We start from the raw sequence: 24678 nt of genomic DNA, 5'->3' as shown, positions 1-24678 counted from the left end.
TATACACCTGCGCATTTTATAGTTGTTGTTTGGCGGCTGCTTATTGGTTGAGCTTTCCGGTTATCCGGCTGTCTATTGGCTAGCTGGTTGATTGACAGCGCAGATCTGGGGACCGGGCCGGGGGGAGCGTCTGTGTTGAAGTTGTTTCCTGTGTTGACAGTGTGAGGAAGTTTGTGAGAGGCGAGAGTATGTCGTTTCCTGCAGTTAGACGCTGTGCCTGTGTTGTTCTCATTAGTCTGCTCGGTTTAAATGTGTTGTTTGGAGAAAAAATCACATTTAAAGGTTCACCTCCGCAGACAGCTGTCCGCCTGTTTACCGACACGGAATTGGCCAAATACAATGGAGAGGAGGTGAATAAAATACCTCGTTAGTGAACTATTTAACGAACATTCTTTCTGCTTTTAAATCGGTATTTGTTCAGAGGTTTTAGTCATGTTTTGCAAGGTCCCTGCTGTGTCATTCCATTACTTTGCCAGTGTAACTTTTTGTGATTTGGAGGAGCCGGTGTTGGACTGGGGTGGACAAAGTTTAAAAATCACACAAAGACCAAGCTGGGAGACTTGAGGCTGTTTTCATTGGAGAGAAGAAGTTTGAGAGATGATTTAGTTGAGACATCTAAGATAATTAGGGGGTTGGACAGTGAGAACCAATTTCCTCTGGTGGCAATGGCTAGCATGCGGTAACATTAGTTTTAAATTTGAAGAGTGATAGATATAGGACAGATGTCAGAGGTATTTTCTTTACTCAGAGTAGTAGGGGTGTGGAACGAATTGCCTGCAACAGTAGGAGGCTTGTCAACTTTAAGGGTATTTACATGGCCATTGAACAGGCATATGGACAAGAATAGAATAGTGTAGGATAGATAGATAGGTTGGCGCAACAAGCTGAAGCCCGTGAAACCAAAGGACCTGTAAGTTCTATGTTTAAGTACTAGCTTTTGGAACATTTCTCCTTCATTAGCTGTTTGTGGACATACAAATGACAGCAATGGACACAACCACCTGATGAAGGAGCAGTGCTCCAAAAGCTGGTGATAGCCTGTTGTGATTTTTTAACTTTCTATGGTTTGTACCCACTCAAATATTTCTCAATAATTAATAGTTCTTTACCAATTTATAATGACCATCAACTGCACTGCAGATAGCAACCAACTGTTACCACGATAATTTTTTTTTTGTAGGCCTACAATAGTAAGCAAAGCTAACTTTTTAAACTGAAATACAAATAAGTACAACTGTCACTTATGTCCAGCCACCAAATTTTAAATCTTTATACACAATTTTCTCCTTTCTTAATGAAGCTAATTAGTTGATTAATTCATCATGGTGTGTATTATTTATTTGTGTATTATTTATTTGTCAATTATCTTAGCGAAATCATTTTCCCCAGTTCCAGTTATAGTTGAGTCTACATTCACAATATTCATCTTGTCATTTTATATGGGTTTTGCTCATATAAGCCAGGCACAATCTAGCTGTGGGAGTTGGGGGTTGGGGGATGTTGGGAAGGAGGTGGTGCTAATAAGCTTACAATGATATGAGCATTGGCCATTCACAGTGAGGAAGAAGACTTTTAAGTTGCAGGAAACTATAAATCAATTGGGCTGATGGAATTTAACACTGATAAGGTGATGCACTTTGGAAGAAGGAGAAAGACAGGGAGTACCCAGTGAATGACAGGACATTAGGAAGCTCAGAGGAATAGAGGGAATTTGTAGTGCTTGTCTGCACATCTCTGAATGTAGCAGAACAGGTTAATAGGATAGTTAAGAAAGCTTGCCTCAGTCATGATGTGGAGGTACCTTTGGACTGGGGTGGACAAGATTTAAAAGTGACACCACTCCAGGTTACAGTCCAACAGGTTTATTTGCAAATACAAGCTTTCGGAGCTCTGCTCCTTCATCAGGTAGCTACGTGACGAAGGGTCAGCAATCCAACAAGTTGTACTTTAAAATAAATCTGTTGGACTGTAACCTGGAGTTGTCATTTTTAACTTTTCAGTCATGGCATAGATTATAAGAGCAGTGAGGTCATGTTGGAGCTGTATAGAACTTTAGTTAGGCCACAGCTGGAGTATTGTCTGTAATTCTGGTCACTGCACTATTGGGATGATGTGACTATATTGTAACGGGTGCAAAGGAAGCTCACCAAGGATGGAACACTTAACTATGAAGAGAGACTCTGGTTACTTTCTTTGGAGCAGATAAGGTTGGAAGAGGGCATGATTGAGATGTATTAAATTACGATTGGCATGGGCAAGGGTGGATAGAAGGCTGCTGTTTGCCTCCGTCGAAGCATCATCAATAACAAGCAAGCACTCTTTTTTTTTCTTAAAATAAAGGGAGCAGATTTAGAACAGACTTGAAAGAAAAACTTCATCCAGAGTGATGGGGGTTCTGGAATGCATTCCCTGGGAGGATATTTAGATGGGAAACAAAGAATATATAAAAAGTACTTGGATGAGCACTTGAATTGCCTTGAATGTCAGACACTCCAAGTGCTCATCCAAGCCTTTTTTAAAAGGCTATGGGCCTAGTAGTGTAGCTCTGGTCGTAAAGACTTGATGGGCCAGGGGTCTCTTCCTAACCATTTTATTCTATGATTTGAAAGACTTTAAATAATGAGTATATGATGGGTTTCTTTTGTAATTTTGTTTCATTATGGGATTGTCTTTAGGGAGAAACATTGATGCATTATGTTGGAAACAGATGTTTATAGCTTGTGAATAGATATACATTTTGATGTTGCTGGGATGTGCCAGGTTCTTCTTTCTATTAATTCTGACCAGTTCATTCCATATTTTATAGACTATGATCAGTCTGTGCTTTTTCCCTCCATTTACTATAGTGATTCCTATTTCAAATCTTTTAGGATTTAACACTGGTGCATTTCCTTACTATGCAGTCCAAAGAAATGCTGCAATCTTATTTATATCTTCTCTCACATTGTGATTCCACATACAACTTGCACTCTTCAGGATTGGGTGTTTTTTGTTTTGGTTTTTCGTAGAAAAGCATTCCCTAGCTCTGTCAGAGAAACGTTTGCTTGGGGTATTGCTTTAAGTTTGAACCTCCATGGCTGCATTAAGATTACTTACAGTGTGGAAATAGGCCCTTCGGCCCAACAAGTCCACACTGAACCCACCCATACCCCTACACCTAACACTACGGGCAATTTAGCATGGCCAATTCACCTGACCTGAACATCTTTGGACTGTGGGAGGAAACCGGAATACCTGGAAGAAACCCACGCTGACACTGGGAGAATATGCAAACTCCACACAGTCAGTCTCCTGAGGCAGGAATTGAACCTGGGTCTCTGGCGCTGTGAGGCAGCAGTGCTAACCACTGTGCCACCCAAGTTCTCTTGCACAAATAAAACTGAGATAATGACAACTTGTTTGTGCACTGCTGCTGTGTAGTAAAGCTTTTAAAACACCTGAGGTGTTCTATTAGCAATGCAAGGAAGGTGAATGCAAAGTGAGAGCTAGAAGATGATGTGTTTTTTTTTTAAATCAGTCAGAAAAGAGACCAGAGAACTCATGAGAATCTAAATTGGGCCTCATTGGCTGAAGCCATATTGCTACGTATGAAATGAAAGGAAGCATGAACAGAAAAGCAGAATTTTGAAGTGGGTTGAGATGTTAAAATCCTTGGAGCCAACGTAGATAAGTGAGGAAAGGGGTGATGGGCAGATGGAATAGGACATGCTCACAGAGTTTTATCCACATTGATGTTTCAGTGGAGAATGGAAGCCCTTCCAGTAGAGTACTGAAATAGTCACATTTTCAAGGTACCGAAGTGTAAATAAGCGTTATACCAGCAGGTAGAGTTTATAGCAAAGGTGGACAATATTGTGGAGATGGACACTGAAGTGTGCTTGTAGAGGTGTCCTAGGCCTCCAAGTCTTGAATTCACTTTTAGAAGCCTGTGTTCTGTTATGTTTTACTCCTAGTTTAACTTTGTGTTTAAATAATATTTCCCAATTTTGCTTCTCAAAGGAATATGTTTGTGTGCCAGGTCACCAGAAGTGGCCAGCAAATGACCCATCTGTATCTACTTTTTTTGACCCTATCATCATCATTGCCAGTGTTTAGTCATTTCAAATGAGTTTCTGATGCAAGAAACAGTTGACCAAACTGGATACGGCAAAAGCAAATATTCTGGCAATAGTGCTGATGACTAGTGCTGCAATGTACTTGTTTCAATAGAATTACAACGTTGACACCTATCTGACAATATGTAAAATTACTCTCCAGAACTAATTGCAGACCTATCAGTCTTTCTGCTATCATGATGGAAGTTGCTGCCGATTAGTTCTATCACTTACTCAGCAATAATTTGCTCATCAATATTCATGTCTGGTTTCTTAATGACACTCGGCTCCAAATCTCATTACAGCCTTGGTCCAAACATGGCCAAAAGAGCTGAACTCTGAAAGTGAGGTATAAGTGACTGTTCTTGACTTCAAGGCAGCATTTGTCTGAATATGGCATCGAGGATTGTAGCAAACTCGCAGCTAATGGAAATCAGTGAGGGGTGAATCTCTAGCATTAGGGGAACCAATCATCCTGGTCCCAACATATCACTGCAGGAGTGGCTCTGGGCAGTCCTCTTGTGCAACCATTTTCATCTTCTCCAGCACCAAAAGAAAATCCTCAACTATATCCTGGTTGTGGTGCTGAATTCTTCTGCTCCATAAGTATTTATTGCCGTTCTGTCCATCATGAGATCAGAATTGAAGATTTTCTTTGATTGCATGGTCTTCAGTTTCATTTATGACTTTTAAGTTATTGAAGCAGTTTAAGACCATGTACAGTATAACTGGGACAGCATTCAGGTGTAGACTGGTAGTCTCCAACAATAGAGAGTCAAATTATCTACCGTTGACATTCATAGCTTTTCCATACATAATATCCCATCTTCAAAGTCCTGGAGATCACTACTGATGCAAAGTAGACCAGTTGCTGTATGCTGTTTTGTTAGTAAGTCATTTGCACATGAGGACATCTGTCATCTAAAAGCACAAGTTAGAGTAATGGAATACTTGTCACTTGATTGGCTACGTTCTAAGCCACAGCATTCAAGCAGCTTGATACCAAGACTGCAGTTTGCTCGATTTGGTACCAAATCAGCTTATGTAGTCATTCCCTTCACTAAAGGCACACAGTGACAGCAGTGCATGCCATCTACAAGATATAGTGCAGAATCATGCCAAGGCTCCTTCACAGTACCTCCCAAATTCATGATCCCTACCACCTAGAACGACACAGGCAGCAGATAGTAGTTCAACATCATCAAGTCTCCCTCCAACCCAAATACCATCCTAATTTGGAACTGTGATTGGTTCTTCTGTCACAGAATCACTGAGCCCCTTTCCTAACAGAAATGTGCATCTCCCTCCACCTTGACTTTGATTCCAGAAGTTTCTGCCATGCAGTAAACTGCTATGGATGAACAATAGTTGCTAACAATGCATTATTACCAGTGTCCTGTAATAAGTTTTAAAAGAATAATCCATTCAGGGAATATTTTATATGGTGTTAATTCTTTGCTTTACTCTCCTTAGAAAGATCAACCCATCTACATGGCAATTAAGGGAGTCGTGTTTGATGTGACTTCAGGGAAAGGTAAACATTATTTTATACGTCATGGCCTCCTCTTAGTTCTATATGGGTGCTGACCATTGTTAAACTGTTAGCTGATGGTAAAGCTGTAAAGGTAATTTTTTATATTTAATGTTTATAATTACCCATGTTATTATGAGTTTAATAAAGTACACTTTACTTTGATAAAATAGTCTGTCATTTTTTTTCTTTTTTGTGAAATAGATCTTAGGAGTAGGAATGGCCTATTTAGCCCTTTGATTCAGCTCACTGTTCAATAAGATTATGGATGATCTGGCTGTGGTTTCAGCTCTACTTTCCCGAGGTCCTTGACTTCCTTGTCTATCTAAAATTCAATTCACTCTGTTTTGAATAACTGTTTAAAAACCCAGTTCTCCACTATTTTCTAGGGAAAACAATTTCACGCACTCTAGCAATGCTTAGGGAGAAAAATTCACCTCACTTTTGCTTTAAAAGGTTCACTTACATTGAACATAGAACAGTGCAGCACGGTACAGGCCCTTCAGCCCTTGACGTTGTGCCGGCCTTTAATCCTACTCTAAGATCAGGCTAACCTATGTACCCTTCGTTTGTACTAACTTCCATGTGCCTTTCCAAGAGTCACTTAAATGTCTGTACTTTAGAATTTTCCAGAAACATTGTCAGCAGGGCTTCCACTGACAGATTTTAAAGAACTCTGCTGTTTTGAACAACGGAGTCAACAGTAATGAGAAAAATATGTTGATCTTTTGCAGTGCCCTTTTGGATTCTCTTTAGTGAACTTTTACTTTAAGTATATTCTGTCTTAGTTTAATCTCCATCTAACTGTTTAAAAACCCAGTTCTCCACTATTTTCTAGGGAAAACAATTTCACGCACTCTAGCAATGCTTAAGGAGAAAAATTCACCTCACTTTTGCATCCTTATGTCCAAGGCCTTTCCAAACGCTTGTTCCTTTTCAATAAACTTTGAGCAAAGAGAGTTTTAACTACTTCAAGTTATAATTAAAAATCACAGAACACTCTTCTTAAAATTAGTTTCTTATTTTTAGTTATTCACAAGAATTCCTCATTGTCCACCTTCATCAGGCTCCTTGAAGACCTTGTGTGTTTCAATAAGATCACCTCTCCATTTTCTAAGATCCAATGAATATAAGTCTAATCTGCTCATAAAATAAACTCTTCATCCCAGAAATGAGTAGAGTGAACCCTCTGTGAACTGCTTCTAAAGTTGTTATATATCTTTTCAAATAGGGAGATCAACTGTCCACAGTAATTCAATTATGATCTCGTCAATATTCCATACAGCTGCAGGAAAACATCTTCACTTTTTTTTTTGTTCCCACTGAGATTAAGGACAGCAGTTCATTTGTTTTCCTTATCATTTGCTACATGTATATTTGTGATTCATAGGTCAAGACCGTAAGATTCCTCTGTACCACCGAGTCTCTCAGACTGTGTGTCTGTTTCTATTTAAATAGTATTCTGCTTTTCCATTGTTCCTATCAAAATGGACAAATTCACATTTACCTGTGGTATACTCCTGCCTTCCAATTCTTCGGACACACATGTAATTTGTCTATATTTGTTTGCAAACTCTCTACCTCCTCTGGATAACTTAGTTTTGTACCCCGCTTGGTTATCAGCAAACTTAACTGCCATACATTTGATCCTCTCATCCAAATCATTGATGTAGATTGGTAACTAGTTGAGGGTGCAGCACTAAATCCCTTGGTACTCCTTAGTTACAGATTGTGTGACGATGCTGCGAGAGGTGCATTTTATCCTGTTTTCTTTTGACAAGATGTTTTAAGGCAGAGGTGTAAAGCTGTCCATTTGAATCCAATAAAGTAAACAATAAGGCCTTGTTTTTTTCTAAATTCAGAACAATAGAAGCAGCATGAATGGGTGAGGTCAAGCTTCTCCAGAGCCAGGATTTTTGGATTGTTTTTCAGTAGCAGTTGTTACTGGGGTCTTGAAGTTGGGTTTGGAAGCCTAGGTACATCTTACCCTGCTTCTTGCTCTTTTGCTCCTGTTTTCTTTTGATGTGTGTCTTCCTGTACTAGAGCATTGCCTGTCGGACAAACTATTTTCTTAAGTTTGCCTTTGCTAAGGATGTGTTTATGGAATGCCACTATATTGGAACAGTTGCTGTTTAGTAGTTAAATCTATTATTATGTTAAGTTTTCCAATAGAGTAAAGTTATTCCAGTTTCTCCATTCTTTTGTTGTATGAATAAAGTGTTTTGCTTCAAGACTGATAGTTGAACCAATTGAGTTGCATCCAGAATGAACACATCTGGTACTTGCTTTGTAAAGTAAGAAAAAGTTAGGGACTAGGCTATTTTCATAAAGTTTTGAGGGTGTTTGCTCTGGTCCATAACACTTGCCAACAGAAAACTTTGATCGAAGTTTCCTAGTGACTCATAAATTGTTGTGTGATAGAGATCCTGAGTCTCAGCACAGCTCTTTAATTAACATCTTGAGACATTTCTAACTGTCAATTTTATTTTCTACAGCAATTAAACTAGATGCTTTTGTTTCACCAGCCTAGTAAATTTAAGTAAAAATCTACACAGTTAACCATGAATAGTGTCCTCCCAGGTTTATCCATTCAGGAAATTGCTTTATGAAAGGCTTGTAGTTACAATACCTCTGCAGATGTTGCGACTTCATCTCTCTGCCTTTCGTGTCCCTGTGCCTAGTAGAATTTGTACTCTCTCCCACAGTGGCAATTTTTGCCTGCAGTGACTCTAAAGCTTCACTGACTAGAATGCTTCTGACTCTCAACTGGTATGACAGATTTTATTGTCAGATTGGTGGCCTTTATGCTCAGAACTATGCCTTGCACACTCCTGCTGGCACTGCTCCATCCTGGAAAGCCATGTTTGGGTGGTATGGTGGCTCAGTGGATGGCACTGCTGCCTCACAGCACCAGCGACCCAGGTTCGATTCCAACCTTGGACGACTGTGCAAACTCATACAGCCATTCTCCCCGTGTCTGTATGGATTTCCTTCTGGTGCTGTGGTTTCCTCCCACAATCCAAAGATGTGCAGGTTAGGTGGATTGGTCATGCTAACTTTCCCATAGTGTTTAGGGCTGTGTAGGTGAGGTGCATTAGTTAGGGGTTAATGGGTTTGGGTGAATTACTCTTCGGAGATTTGGTGTGTACTTGTTGGGCCCTATTTCCACACTGTAGGGATTCTATGGTCTCTACTTCTAAGTTTCCTTGACTGCAGTAATTGTGAAGACTTCATGGAGTTTTATTTCCTCACTAAAATTTGAGATAATCCATTTAGTTAGCTGGTGCACACTTTCCTTCCCCAGTTCTACCAAACCAGGTTTTCTTAAAGGCTCCCACCTTGGCCTTCAGCTTCATCTTTTCAACTTCCTGTCCTGTCTCCACACACAATCTTTTTCAGCTCATCTTGTCAATGAAATCCACCTCGTGCTTTCTCAGTACCACTTCCAGTAATCTGTGCACCATCAACTTATCTGGTTCCCATTCCAACTGATATTAAAAGATTCCCTACTGTTCTTCTAAATGGTCATGATCGCATTTTCCTCAGCTGCACATAGCAACATTTCTGTCCTTTCAAAATACTGTTATATTTGTCTTTGTTGTGCTTGCCAGGATACTCTTGGTATTTCTCATTGTTTTTCATGATTTTAACTACAATTTCTTATCTTTGTTCTGTATTTTAATGCAAACTGGGTGGCCTGTATTTTGCTGATACCATATTTCCATCCCTTGTGTGGAATGTGTTCAGGTGTAGAAAGCTGGTTGTATGTATATGTATCTATAAATCTGGCAGATTGGATGTCTACAGTAAAATGTTTTCTAATATACTGAAAATAAGAGCTTTTTCTAATGGCAGTATGATGTATCCACAAAGCCCAGTGCATAGTGCAAAGGAGGGATAACATTTAAATAATGTTCACCAGCAAAAATAATAATCATCTCGTACATGTCATGAATTGTTTCAGTAACTCTGAAGTAGCCAGATTGTAAAATTTAAGCATGCATTTTGATATTTTTCCCCTCGTCACCATTTGTTTTACTGCCTCCTTTATCATCAGCCCCCAGCTGAACTTCTGGGAGAATAGTTCAGTGGAAACCTTTTTGAGAATGTTGAGACAGCATTCCAGGGAATCTGCAGGAAGCATGCTAAAACAAAAGAAGGGGAAATGTGCAATCCCAATTTACCCATTAGTCTACACTAGCTCTTGTCTTAAGATTCTCTTCACTATATTTATTTTGTTTTTTTTTAATGGTCTTAACCATTTTAAAGCTGATTTTAATGTTGCATGAACCTGAAATGTTAAATTTTTCCAACTTCGGATCACTTAGCTTTCTCCATCTCAAATACACTTCTTCCTTCAACATATGCCAACTTCCTTTTATGGGTTTCAAAGTTAGCCATATTTTTTGATCATTTTTACCATCTTCTGAGTATTTCCTTACAGTTTATTTTAGTTCACAGAATATTTCACATTTATCCACCATCCTCTTGGCTTTGCATCCGAATGACTGACTGTACCTGCAACAATCTCCATCTGCCCCGACTCCAATGGGAAGTTACTTGGCGGAAGGAGAGAGGATTGCATTTGGAAAGTGTGTGTACCACTTTAAGTTTACAGCCTGTCCAGCCTGCGAAGAGAAGAATAACCTTGTAAAAGAAAGTGCATATTCTTTTTCTCTAGAATTTTATGGAAAAGGTGCCCCGTACAATATATTGGTGGGGAAAGACTCCACTCGAGCTGTGGCAAAAATGTCCTTGGAACCTGGAGACCTGACACACGACACGGTGAGCTTTTTTGACATTGGTGAATTAATTTTCTGTTGATCATTCATGCGTGCTCGTTCTGGCGATCTGATCTTGATAAGATGGATTCGGTTCAGCTGTTTAGCAAGGAGAATTTGGAATGTGCAAAATCCAGGAAAATTGTTTAAACAAGTTTTTTTTTTAATAAAAAGGACTTAAGCACAGAATACAAATGTTCAGATTTAATAGGGAATCTGTGAACAGAAAGTATTTGGAGTAGTGTGAGTAATTTTAGGCTCTATGATGCATAAATGCTGAGATAAACCAAGGGTCGAGTGCAGATTCCTTGACAAACCTGAAATGTCTTCATGCTGAACCTTTCCTCTCAGACGTTCAGCTTGGGGCTCAGAGTAAAGGAGGCAGTTTATCAGGTCATATTTTTTAAGCCATTTTGAATGCAAGTATTAAGACATTTTTTTTTTGTTGTTATCCAGTTCTTAGAGCTGTAATTTCACAAAGGAGCAAATTGGATTCTGAAGCCTCTAAGTTTAAAAGGTGAATGCAGTCACTTAGAATTAAATTCCATTACTTGGAGTTTAAATTTGCCCCTACAAATGAATCTGATGTCATGAAACATTTCATCTCTTTTTGGAAAGAACAAGGAAATATTACCACTCTTAAACCTCTAAAACAAATTGTGGAATCCCTCTATCTATAGTAACTAGTTCTTGACTCTTGTTCTTGCTTTCACTGTTCCTTGGTTGAAGGCCTTTCAACAATCCTGCTTGTTTAGACTCTATCAGTCCCACCTTAGATTTTGTGAGCACTCGTCAGTTTGTCAAAACAGCAATGCTTAAAATATTTGGTACCCAATAGTGGATGGATGAAGAAAATACCACTGATGCTGAAACAGCAAATTAATAGACATTGGTGTAGAATGTTTGTTTACAGCACAGAATAGACCATAAAGGCCAGTTAGCGAGGCTCATTCACTTCCCTACTATTCTTTCCTTCACCCTTGCACGTCTTATCTGTGTTTATCGTATTCTCATTTGAAAGCCATAACACCGTCTGTTTCCAACAGTGTCTCAGGGCTGTGTTCTAGATCACAATCACTTGCTCTAAATAAAAGAGTTTCCTCATGTTAGCAATTGGTATCTTTGCCAAACACTCTTTATTAATGGCCCCTGGTTCTCAATCTTTCCAATGGAAGTAGTTTCTCTCTGTCTACTCTAGATCCCTCAGTTTTGTTTTTCAGTACCTCAATCAAATATCCTTGAGCTTTGCCTTTTATTAGGATTTAAGGCCCTCATCCCTGGAGCAATTCCTGTAATTTTCCACCTCAATCCTTCACATCGACCTTAAGGTACAGAATCCAGAACTGAACACGATCTAGCTAAAGTCTGAAATGTTCGTGTTGACTTCCTTGTATTGGTAATCTGTGCCTCTTATTTATAAACCCAAGATCCAATCTGCCATGTTCAGTCAGTTTCTCAACTTTCTCTGCCATCTTCAATGATTTCTGAATATATACAGACTCCTTCACAATCTTTTTAGAGTTGTTAATGAATTTACATTGCCTCTGCTTGTTCTTCCTACAAAATCTCATTTGTTATTATCTTTGCCCATTTCCCCCAGCCTGTCTATGCCATTTTGAAGTCTGTCACTATTCCTCATGACAGTTCATAATATTACAAACCTTGCATTGTCTGAAAATGTTGAAATTTTACCCTGCATACTCAGGTGAAGAAAACGTTGGTTCAGCCATTTATTGTTTAAGACAGCCCATTGTTCCATTATGATTTTGCCTGACAATCTTTTCCGAATCTTTTAATATTTCTTCATGGAATGTGGGTATCGCTGGCTACACCAGCATTTTAATTCCAATTCCTATTTGCCTGAGAATAGGTGGTGATGAACAGCCGTCTTGGACTGTTGCAGACCTTTTGAGTGAAGCTACACCACTGTTAGAGTTCCAGTATTTGACTCTGTGGATGTGAAGGGACATTGATACAGTTCCATGTCAAGATAGTGTACTTCTTGGAATGGAACTTGGCAGATGATGGTGTTCATTTGTATCTACTGCCCTTATCTATCCAAGTGGTAGAGGGCACAAGTTTGGAAGGTGCTGTTGAAAGAGCTTTGGTGAGTTACTGCAGTGTACTTTGTACATACTGCTACTATTGTTGATCAATGATGGAGCAAGTGAATATTGAAGGTGGTTGCATCTGTAGCTGTCTTAGTTTCATGGATGCACCACAGTGATGCTAATTGATATGTAAGCTGCAAATCCTCCAGCTTGCAGACTTTTATTTTTTGCATTCTGACCCTCTCAGTACCCCTCCAGCTTGCAGTTCACCTTGTGTAGATTGAAGCTGCTCTTCCTGCTCCTCATTGCCTGTCCCCAATGCCATCATTTTTGGCAAGGGCCCAGGAGAGAGAAGTGACAAAGGTGAGGGTGGAAAGCAGGGATTCCAGTGAGAGGGAGGCTCAGGTAGCAGGATGTCTAGTGAGCAGGAGGGTTAAGGAGTGGAAGAGACAGTAAGTCAGAAAGATTGATCTTCAGCTGAAAGCGGTTGGCAATTTTTAAAATTTGCTTTATTTTAAAGGTTATGTAATTTACTGATACTTTACATCATGAAATCCCTGTATTTCAACTTAAAAGGTATAGATTTTTACCTTTTTTTTTCTGATGACCAAGACCCAAGTAACCTACGACTTTTACATTGGTTGTCATAGAAAAATCTGATTTCGCTTAAAGTTGCACTTTTCAGGAACATTACTACAACTTTAAGGGATTATAGAGCCTTAATTTTAAACTGAATATGGTCAAGCCAAGAGTGAAAATGTCGATGGGTTCAAAAAGCATTCCATTTTTTCAATGGGACAGGAAACTCCAGCTTAAGTGATCTCAATCACCTTTGTGCATAAAATTCAACTGAAATAAGTTTCCAGTTTGTGGGCAGGTTGCTTATTTTCTCTATATGAGCGTAAAATTTCAAGCAGCAAATGATGGCTGAATTATATTGTCCTATGTTCTTGGTGGATTTTTTTTGAGTCTCTGCTTTTTGTTTATAAGCATTTAAACAAAGTGTAACTTGAACATTGGCTATAAACTTTGCAGTGAGATACAACTTTCTTCAATAATCTCTCTTAAAGCAAGCATGAATTCATTTTAATGAAGTTCATGTTGCTCTTAAATACTGTAAGAACACAGCTTATTTCAGCACCAACATGCATGAGAACAATGCCTCAAACTATTTCATAAGCATATGGATAAACCTACCAATACACTTTTAATCTCTTTCCACGGCTTACTTGCAAAGTTTTCCCCATAATCCAATTTTAAAATAAATATTTTTCCACTGCTCAAACATGACACTAGCCAATTGGATCAACCTAGCAATGCCACACTATGTAAATATTTCAGATACCTGTTCTTTACTTCTTTCAAAATTGTTCTGAAAACACTTTTGAGGGGATGCCAAGATTGATATTTCAATACTACTTAAAAGACAAAAGTGCTGAAGATTCAGCAGTTCAGGCAGCATCTACAAAAGAAATCAATGGTCTTGATCTTCCAGTCCTGACTTTCCATTTAATTCGGTGATGTGCAGAATGGGAAGGTAATTAAGGTCTGTCTTCAGTTCATTGACTTAGGACTGTGAGATATCAGTTTACAAGTTCTACCTGCAGTGCTGCACAATGTTTCACCAGTGCTGTTTTCCCCCTTCCTGGACTGACATTCTCTTCCAGTATTAACCAGGTAAAGGCTAGGGACTCAGAATGGTTGTGGGAGAGGCAGGCTGAGTGCTGTTAAGAGGGGTTCTGCACAATGTCTTGGGGCTGGGGGATGTTGGTGAGTGTCATCCGAAGGGGATGAATATCTTATGGATATGGGATTCAGACCATTGTTTCAAGTTGCCAGCCTCTGTGGAGCAATGGGGCAGCATTTCCCAAGCAGTTCTTTGTTTCAATTCTCTGGCATCTGCAGTTCTTTTTTTTTAATCTTTATTTTACTGTACTTTTAATTTTTATGCAAGGACCTTTACTATCACTAGGGGCACTGTAATTGGGAATTCCAATGCTAATACAGTATACAGTCCTGCTTATTGCTACTGTCTGCCGTACCTCTGGATGGAGCTCTATGATGTTAGAATACAGAATCTCTACAGTGTGGAAATAGGCCCTTTGCCCCAACGAGTCCACACCAACCCTCTGAAGAGTAACCCACCCAGACCTATTCCCCTACATTTTACCCCAGACTAATGCAATTAAACTACACGTCCCTGAACACTATGGTCAATTTAGCATGGCCAATTTACCTAATCTCCACATCTTTGATTGTGGGAGGAAACCCACACAGATGTGGGGAGAATGTGCAAACTCCACACAGGCTGGAATTGAACCCAGGTCCCTGGCGCTGTGAGGCAACAGTGCTAACCACTGAGCCAGTGAACAATTAATGCAAACATCTTTGACAGAAACATGATCAAACTTGCTACGTAACTACTTTTTGTGTATTTTTAATATTAATTCTAAAGCATTTTAGTGCAACCTGTCTTGAAGACCTCCCTCCTTTCAGGAACTATTTTTCAATACCATTCCGCTTTAATCACTTAATTGTTATCAGCAACATTTTCATAGATCAGTTGTTTAATGCACTGACATCTGTACAGAGACCAATGGCAGTGATTTTGAATCAATTTTTTGGTTTCAGATTAATCTTGCATCATTCCCTGACTACAATGCTGAAATTCTGAAATAAAGGTCTAGTGGGTTTGGCAGTATCTGTGGTGAGAGAAGTGTAGAAAATGCACCTCCCACCCACCCCCACCCCCCAACATACAGAGGTGTTCTGTCTGTATTGTAAGAGTACAGGCCCAGGCCTTTGGATTGACACTGCAGTAAGTCCTTTGGCAGGGGAATATTTAACCCTTGAATCCCAGTGTGTCCTGAAAGAGAAGCATAGTATGGAACTGGCCCCTCTGTGCCATTTTAACATCCTTGTCAGCACAGATAGACAGGATGGTGAAAAGGCACGTGGGATGCTTGCCTATTTTAACCAGGGTGTAGGAACAAGGAAGTCTTGTTGCAACTTTACAAAACATTGGTTAGGCCACAGAGTACTGTGTAAAGTTCTGGTTGCCGCGCCATCGGAAGACATAATTGCACTGAGGGTGCCGAAGATATTCACTAGGAAGTTGCCTGAGGTGAAAGCTCTGTTATAAACAGAGATTGATAGGCTGGGTTTGTTTTCCTTGGAACAAAGGAGACAGAGAGGATCTGATTGAGATACACAAAAGTGAGCAGCATAGACAGAGTAGATCGTGAGATTCTCTTCATGTAGATGTATCTAAGACCAGAGGACAGCAGTTAAAGGTGAGGAGAAAATGGTGGAGGGGATGTCTTTTTCACCCAGAGGATGGTAGATAAATGGAACACTCTGTTTGAGAGGGTGGTGGAGGCATGTACTCTTGCAACACTTAATCATCTGGATGAATATGTTTTTTAATGTAAAAAGCATCAAGGAAGAAACCAATGCACCAGGGAATAAAGTCCAGAGTGAGGAATGGCCTGGGAGGGCAGGTGTGTGGATAGATCCAGCATGGAAAAAACATTAAAGGAGGGCAGAGAGAAAACAGAAATACTTCATATAAGCAACAAACACTCAACAGAAGCCCAAAACCTTTTGAAAGTTGACACAAAGTGGGTTCTTTTTTTTTCTCTCTAAAAGCTGTTCCCTTTTCTCAAGGATATTGTATCCTTAGTTTTTCCAGAGGGGTAATACACTGTGCCTGGTGCCAATTAGACTGGTTTGGTACAGAGATTAAAGGGTATGGAGAGGCTTTTTTGTTTGTATGTAAACAAATGAGACTTCAGGTCAAAGTGTTCATGTTTTACAAGTGATCTGTTTAAAGCAATGGCAGTGATCAGCTCTCTAGCTGAGCAGTTCAGTTCAGAACTAGTTGGAAGTTCAACAGTGAGCTGTGTGAAAACACTCTGTCTCCCTCCCTCAAGAGAGTGCTTATTGGGACTGCTGTGTATATTTGTAACAGTGTAATTAAGTCTAGTTTGGATAGACAGAGTTCTGTAGAGGTTCTTTATTCTGTTCTGTGTTTCATTGTGTAATGTGAATAAACTTTTTTGTCTGTTTTTTTTTAGAACCTGGTAGTCCACCTTGCTAACTTTGAGTAATTTTCACTGTACACTTATTGGAACAAATTGCAAAGTTTATGGTTTGGGCTGCCCTGCTACAGGATGTTTTGAGTGGCCTGGCCTAGTCCATAACCAAGTGAATCTCTACATAACACAACATGATGGAGAATGTTGCACCAAAGTGGAAACAGCCATCTGGTGTGCCTCAGGTTGCCATGCATTATCAATATGGAATCCAAGAAACTGTTTAATATAAAAAAATCCTCCACACAAATTATATTGTATATGTCCATCTTACTCGCTAATGCTGTGGTACTCTTGATATTTTTGTGACCTCTTAGTCTCAGGATATGATTTTTTTTAAAGTTAGAAATGTATTGACTCATACTTTGATCAGAATTGATAATATTTCGTGCTTTAAACTCAATCTTTCACAACGTGGATTGATCTTGTGTAAAAATACTTCATTTTAAATTATATAATTAAGTAAAAATAACTATCAGCTGCTTTAGGTATTTTACATTTTTCAATGCCGCTGCAATAATGTATCCATTACTATTCCATATGATCCCATCATAAAACACACCTTTTCAACTTCCCACCAGTAATACTTCAACTGTAATACCTATATTTAAGACCATTGGGTTATGCATAAATGGAATATATGCTGCTTTTTAGTATTTTTAACTATAAATGCTGACCAAGGCCGTTCACTCCAGAGATAACTCTCTGAAGTGTTATTGGACCCGAAACATTAATTCTGCTTTCTCTCCACAGATGCTGACAAATCTGAGTCTTTCCAGCATCTACAGTTCTGTTTGCCCTGCCCCCTTTGTGAACCTGAATAAAAATCTTACCTGTGCTCAATAAACTGAGGCTGTGTTTACTAACTTTCTCTCCTCTTTGCTTCAGATCAAATTGGCAAACAGCATGACCTCCACCCCTATTCCCCCCACCATCACACCCACTCCAGTTACAGGTTCCGTCCCCACTCCCAGCTCTACACCCACACCAGATCCCAGCTCCCAGCCCTGCCGAGTTTTCACCATCCCCCCCCCCAACCTACCCCTCACTGAGGGCGAACGATCAGTCCTCAGCAAAAGACTCACCTTCATCCCCCTCCGTCCACGCATCAATGAATTTAATACACGCCGTGATGTCGAACAATTCTTCCGTCGCCTCTGCCTCCGTGCTTACTTTCACAATCAGGAGTCCCGCTCACCTTCTGAGGACCCCTTCGCCCACCTCCAACACACTGCATCCACCTGAACACCCCACGCTGGCCGATTACCTGCCCTTGACCTCTTCATTTCCAACTGCCACCGGACATTAACCGCCTCAACTTGTCTACCTCCCTCACCCACTCTAACCTCTCACCCTCAACGCGCAGCCCTCCAATCCCTCTGCTCCAATCCCAACCTCACCATCAAGCCAGCGGATAAAGGGGGCGCAGTGGTAGTCTGGCACACTGACCTCTACACCGCTGAAGCCAAACGCCAACTCGAGGACACCTCTTCCTACTGCCCCCTCGACCATGACGCCCCCCCCCCCCCCAACACCAAACCATCATCTCCCAGACCATACAGAACCTCATCACGTCAGGAGATCTCCCACCCACAGCTTCCAACCTCATAGTCCGGGAACCCCGCACTGCCCGGTTCAACCTCCTTCCCAAGATCCACAAGCCTGACCACCCTGGCCAACCCATTGTCTCAGTATGCTCCTGCCCCACTGAACTCATCTCTACCTACCTCGACACTGTCCTATCCCCCCTAGTCCAGGAACTCCCTACATACGTTCAAGATACCACCCATGCCCTCCACCTCCTCCAAGACTTTCCCTGGCCCCCAACACCTCATCTTTACCATGGATATCCAATCCCTCTACACCTCCATCCGCCATGACCAGGGCCTCCAAGCCGGCCGTTGTTTCATCTCCAGACGTCCCCAACAATATCCTTCCACCGACAAACTCATTCGTTCGGCCAAACTGGTCCTCACCCTTAAGAATTTCTCCTTTGAATCCTCCCACTTCCTCCAGACCAAAGGGGTAGCCATGGGCACTCATATGGGCCCCAGGTATGCCTGTCTCTTTGTTGGCTACGGAAAGCAGTTGATCTTCTGTAATTACACTGGGACCACTCCCCATCTCTTCCTCCGCTACATTGATGACTGCATTGGCGCCACCTCGTGTTCCTGCGAGGAGGTTGAGCAATTCATCAACTTCACCAACACATTCCACCCTGACCTTAAATTTACCTGGACCATCTCTGACACCTCCCTCCCCTTCCTGGACCTCTCCATCTCCATTAATGACGACCGACTTGACACTGACATTTTTTACAAACCCACCGACTCCCACAGCTACCTGGATTACACCTCTTCCCACCCTACCTCTTGCAAAAATGCCATCCCGTATTCCCAATTCCTCCGCCTCCGCCGTATCTGCTCCCAGGAGGACCAGTTCCGCCACAGAACACACCAGATGGCCTCCTTCTTTAGAGACCGCAATTTCCCTTCCCACGTGGTTAAAGATGCCCTCCAACGCATCTCGTCTACATCCTGCACCTCCGCCCTCAGACCCCACCCCTCCAACCGTAACAAGAACAGAATGCTCCTGGTGCTCACCTTCCACCCTACCAACCTTCGCATAAACCAAATCATCCGCCGACATATCCGCCACCTCCAAACAGACCCCACGACCAGGGATATATTTCCCTCCCCACCCCTTTCCGCCTTCCACAAAGACCGTTCCCTCCGCGACTACCTGGTCAGGTCCATGCCCCCAAACAACCCACCCTCCAATCCTGGCACTTTCCCCTGCCACCGCAGGAACTGTAAAACCTGCGCCCACACCTCCTCCCTCACCTCTATCCAAGGCCCTAAAGGAGCCTTCCATATCCATCAAAGTTTTACTTGCACATCCACTAATATCATTTATTGTATCCGTCACTCCCAATGCGGTCTCCTCTACTTTGGGGAGACTGTGCGCCTCCTAGCAGAGTGCTTTAGGGAACATCTCCAGGACACCCGCACCAATCAACCACATCGCCCCGTGGCCCAACATTTCAACTCCCCCTCCCACTCTGCCGAGGACATGGAGGTCCTGGGCCTCCTTCACCGCCGCTCCCTCACCACCAGACGGCTGGAGGAAGAACGCCTCATCTTCCGCCTCGGAACACTTCAACCCCAAGGCATCAATGTGGACTTCAACAGTTTCCTCATTTCCCCTTCCCCCACCTCACCCTAGTTCTAAACTTCCAGCTCAGTAACTGTCCCAATGACTTGTCCGGACTTGTCCTACCTGCTTATCTCCTTTTCCACCTATCCACTCCACCCTCTCCTCCCTGACCTATCAACTTCATCCACTCCCCCACTCACCCATTGTACTCTATGCTACTTTCTCCCCACCCCCACCCTCATCTAGCTTATCTCTCCACGCTTCAGACTCACTGCCTTTATTCCTGATGAAGGGCTTTTGCCCGAAACGTCGATTTCAAAGCTACTTGGATGCTGCCTGAACTGCTGTGCTCTTCCAGCACCAATAATCCAGACTCCTATTAAATACCCCTTTTATGCCCCACAGTGGTTTGCACTGAATGAGCCACATTTTTTCAAATTGTCATCACGAAGTTCAGTGAAAGCCAAAAGATTAGTTTACATTATCAGCTCTGTAACAGTAAATTAAAAGGTGGTCAGTTCTGGTTTTTATTTTTGTGTGATGATGGTTACAAAACAAATAGCTTCCTGAAGACCTAGTTAACTCTCTTTGCACTTCCTATAAAATATTAACCTTTCTACAGCAGGCAATTAGAAATTGAATATAACATCTCCCCAAAAGATAATACCTCCAACAAAGCAGCATTTTCTTTTCTCAGTAACGTCCTGAAGCACCAGTCCAGCTTGCATGCTCCAGTCTGGTGTGGAAGAAGTGAACGATGAAGAAAATTATGACCAAAGATTTATTCAACAGGTTTTTTTTTTAATTTCGATGCAGCTTTGATCAGATAGCCTCTCTATAAACTCTCTTCCCAACAGATACATTTCCACCTGGGCAGCTGTTTCTTTTTACCAGTAGCATATTTCTGTGATTTGCGGTATAACACGCATCAAATGAGGGAAAAACTCTTAAAGTCAGCCATTCAGCAGAACTGAAATAGAATCTCCGTACTCACATTTCCAGAAAGTATCATCTTTTAAAATCAGACTGGAGCAGTATAACTCCAAGTCATATGTTTGATTTGTGTTCTACACCCTTTTGATTTACAGCAAATGTAAAACAACTTTCACAATTACCTATGTTTTCCTTACTTTTTCATTGTTTTGTAGACTGGACTCACTGAAGAGGAACTGAATTCCCTTGATGATTTATTCAATGACTTATACAAGGCCAAATATCCTATTGTTGGCTATACAGCACGTCGAATTCTTAATGAAGATGGCAGCCCCAACAAAGATTTTAAACCTGAAGATCAGCCTCACTTTAGCATTAAAGATGAATTTTGATCCCTGTTTTATATTATAATATTTGTTTCATGTTTTTTGTACTAATTTAGTATCTGTAATCCAAACACTATGTTGTATAAAGTTTTTTGTATTATAACAGAAGAAAAAATGGTTCCCTGTGTATTTTCATACTGGGCAGTAACCCCTTTAAAAATCAAACACTGTAGTCTTGAACTGTGGTATGAAAATTGATTTCAATTTTATAGGCAGTCCATTATTAGAGTTTGTATATCCTTTCAAAACTAGGAAGGGAATTCCTATCAAATAAGACCAGCATATTTAAGTTCTACGTTTTTCTTGTATGATGTTTAATAAAGTGTGTTTTGAAAAATTGAGACTTTCTTAACAATACAAGCGTAGTGTAGATCTTGCAGCTGCTCCTGAGATGTCCAACTCACTTAAATTTTTATTATAGTTTTGATCGTTCTTAGTTTTTATACTGCATTGATATTTTTCATTTTCATTAACATTTTAAAAAAAACACAAACAGAACAAAAAATTGTGGGTTTTTCCCAAATGGACTTTTTTTAACAAGTTTTTGAATGGCTGAAGTATTTTCTTCTAAATTTAGAAGCTTAATAAAACTATGCATTAAAGGGAGTTTATTTTACATTGTAAGAGTGTTATTTTCCAACCAAGGAGCTGTGTTGTCATTTTGGGGAGTCTGACCGGTTAGCTGTGGAGAAGTCTTTTTTTGAAATTTATTGAAGAGTTGTTTTAATTCAATTAATAAGCTAAGTGGTTGACTTTTTTTCAAGATTTGTGTTTCATATTAAATATTTTTACATTTTAATATTGCCTACAATGTAGTGAAAGCTTTTTTATATACAATTTACTATTAAAAGTACCTTTTTAAAAATACTTTGTTCTTAAGTGCATAAGGATTCTGGGGAATCCAAGATGGAGGACTGGAAAATAAATTGTAAGAGCTGCCCATTTTTGAGGTATTTTCAGTGTTGGAACTGATTTTCCTCAAATTCTTAGGGCTGTAATTACTGTTTTATAAGCTGTTGCATTATTTTGGAACTGAGGGGGTGAAGATAAAAACAACACTTTTTAAAAAGGAGGAAGATAAAGGGCAGTGATTCAACCAGTGAAAGAAACTTGCACTGCTGCCTGACCCAGCAGTTACCTGCACAGCTGTTGCCTTTTGCTGTCTGTTTTCAATTATCTCTGGACATCAGTTTTTCCAAAGAAAAATAAACAGCAAAAGTCTTAGCTGACCTTGAAGAAACCTGAGAATGGGAGGTCACAGCAGGGAGCAGTTAAGTGGCTTTTTAAAGTGTAACCTTACTGGTTTTCTTTTGTAAATCTCTACAATAATGGGGAGAGTGGGTTTTGTTTTTAATTTGTTATTATTGAGTTCTGTCTCTTGACTAAACTTGAAATATAAAAACATAAGTATTAAGCTAGTCCGGAGCAGTGTTTTTAGAGCAGTAAAATTGGTATTTTCTGATTCAGTAGATTAAGGTACAAAAGGGACATCAGACAGCTTTAGCAAAAAGGTTATGGAGAATCTGAAGGGATACTACAAATACATTTAAGGATATAAGGGTGACCAGAGCAAATAGGGCCCCTTAAAGATTAGCAAAGCTGCCTATGTGTGGAACTGCAGGAAATACTAAATGAGTCTTTTGCATCGGTGTTTAATGTGGAGAGGGATATGAAAGATAGAGAATGAGGACATAAATAGTGATATCTTGAAAAGTATTCCCTAGGACTGGCGAGTTTTGAGAAGACTTGAGTTCAGGTTGAGCTTCTGGATGTAAGCTTGCTCGCTGAGCTGGAAGGTTCATTTTTCAGATGTTTCATCACCATACTAGGTAATACCTTCAGTGAGCCTTCAGACAACGCACTGCTGATGATTCCTGCTTTCTATTTATATGTTTGGGTTCCTTTTGGGTTGGTGATGTCATTTGTGGCTCTTTTTCTCGGTGGGGGAGGGGGTAGGTAAATGGGGTCCAAGTCAATGTGTTTGTTGATAGAGTTCCGGTTGGGATGCCATGCTTCTAGGAATTCTCGTGCATGTCTCTGTTTGGCTTGTCCTAGGATGGATGTTGTCCCAGTCAAAGTGGTATCCTTCTCCATCTGTATGTAAGGATACTAGTGAGAGTGTGTGTTGTTTTGTGGCTAGTTGATGTTCATGTATCCTGGTGGCTAGTTTTCTGCCTATTTGTCCAATGTAGTGTTTGTTACAGTTGTTGCATGGTATTTTGTAAATGATATTTGTCTTGCTTGTCTGTATAGGGTCTTTCAAGTTCATTAACTACTGCTTTAGTCTGTTGATAGGTTTGATACCATGATGCCAAGGGGTCTGAGTAGTCTGGCAGTCATTTCTGAGATGCCTTTGTAGGGGAGAGTGGCTCGGGTTTCTGGACGCATCTTGTCTGCTTGTTTGGGTTTATTGCTGAGAAATCGGTGGACTATATTCATTCTGTGCCCGTTTTTTTGAATGCGCTGTAGGTGATTTTCCTCTGCTCTGCATAGTTCCTCTGTGCTGCAGTGTGTGGTGGCTCATTGAAATAATGTTCTGATGCAGCTTTGTTTGTGGATGTTGGAGTGATTGCTTCTGTAGTTTAATATTTGGTCCGTATGTGTGGTTTTCCAGAAGACACTGGTTTGAAGTTTCCCATTGGCTGTTCGCTTTATTGTGACCTCTAGGAATAGCAGTTTTTTTTTCCTCCTCTTCAGTGAATTTTATGCCAATAAGGGTATTGATGGTCTTGAACGTTTCCTCTAATTTGTTTTGTTTAGTGATGACAAACATATCATCCATGTAGCAGACCCAAAGTTTGGGTTAGATGCTTGACAGCTGTTTGGTCTCTGCATTACTGTCTCTGCTAAGAACCTTGATATTGGAGATCCTATGGGTGTTCTGTTGGTTTGTCTGTAGGCTTTGTTGTTGAAGGTGAAGTGTGGGAACTCTGTGGGAAGTTGGGGAAGAGATTGCTGGGTCCTTTGCTGAGTTTTTTTTATCATTAGTCACAGGTGAAGTGCCAGAAGACTGTAGGTTGGCTAATGTAGTGCCACTATTTAAGGAAGGTGGCAAGGAAAAGCCAGGGAATTATAGACTGGTGAGCCTGAGATGGGTGGTGTTAAAATTTATATCTTGCTGAATAGAAGGAGAACTCTCTATACAGAACTAGTTCAAAGGTAGAAGACAGAGGGTGGTTGTGAATGATTGATTGATTGCTTTTCAGACTGGAGGCCTGTGACCAGCAGTGTGCCACAAAAGTAGAATCAGAGAATCCCTACAGAGTGGAAACAGTCCCTTTGACCCAACATGGTTTACCCGAGAACTCTGCTGGGCCTCTCACTGAGAGAAAGGTAAAAACAAGGACTGCAGATGCTGGAAAACAGAGTCTAGATTAGAGTGGTGCTGGAAAAGCACAGGTCAGGCAGCATCCGAGGAGCAGGAAAATCGACTTTTCGGGCAAAAGCTGTTCATCAGGAATAGAGGCAGGGTGCCTGCAGAGTGGAGAGATAAAAGGTGGGGGGGGGGGGGGGGGGAAGGTGGGGAGAAAGTTGCATGGTGTGCAATAGGTGAATGGGGGTGGGGATGGAGGTGATAGGTCAGAGAGGAGGGTGGAGTGGGTAAGTGGAAAGGAAGATGGGCAGATAGGACAGGTCATGAGGGTGGTGCTGG

The 24678-nt window shown here is 40.8% G+C and overlaps 1 protein-coding gene across 1 annotated transcript; it reads left to right on the top strand.

Annotated features, from left to right (window-relative positions):
* The first annotated feature begins 100 nt into the window (after positions 1-100).
* On the top strand, positions 101-21893 carry nenf (neudesin neurotrophic factor). Its single transcript, XM_072580816.1, has 4 exons — positions 101-350; positions 5568-5628; positions 10307-10410; positions 20856-21893. The coding sequence occupies exons 1-4, from the start codon at positions 189-191 to the stop codon at positions 21030-21032; spliced, it is 504 nt and encodes a 167-aa protein (XP_072436917.1). The 5' UTR covers positions 101-188; the 3' UTR covers positions 21033-21893.
* The last annotated feature ends 2785 nt before the right edge of the window (positions 21894-24678 follow it).

This window comes from Chiloscyllium punctatum, chromosome 11, assembly GCF_047496795.1.
Source record: "Chiloscyllium punctatum isolate Juve2018m chromosome 11, sChiPun1.3, whole genome shotgun sequence".
Classification (NCBI taxonomy): Eukaryota; Metazoa; Chordata; class Chondrichthyes; order Orectolobiformes; family Hemiscylliidae; genus Chiloscyllium; species Chiloscyllium punctatum.
Note: the sequence above shows the minus strand (reverse complement) of the source record. Positions and strands in the feature narration are given on the sequence as shown.

Excerpts from the sequence above, each read along its gene's own strand:
- nenf (XM_072580816.1), top strand. The coding sequence starts at position 189 with ATGTCGTTTCCTGCAGTTAGACGCTGTGCCTGTGTTGTTCTCATTAGT. Across the intron at positions 351-5,567 it reads CCAAATACAATGGAGAGGAG|AAAGATCAACCCATCTACAT; the intron begins GTGAATAAAATA and ends TACTCTCCTTAG. Across the intron at positions 10,411-20,855 it reads GAGACCTGACACACGACACG|ACTGGACTCACTGAAGAGGA; the intron begins GTGAGCTTTTTT and ends ATTGTTTTGTAG.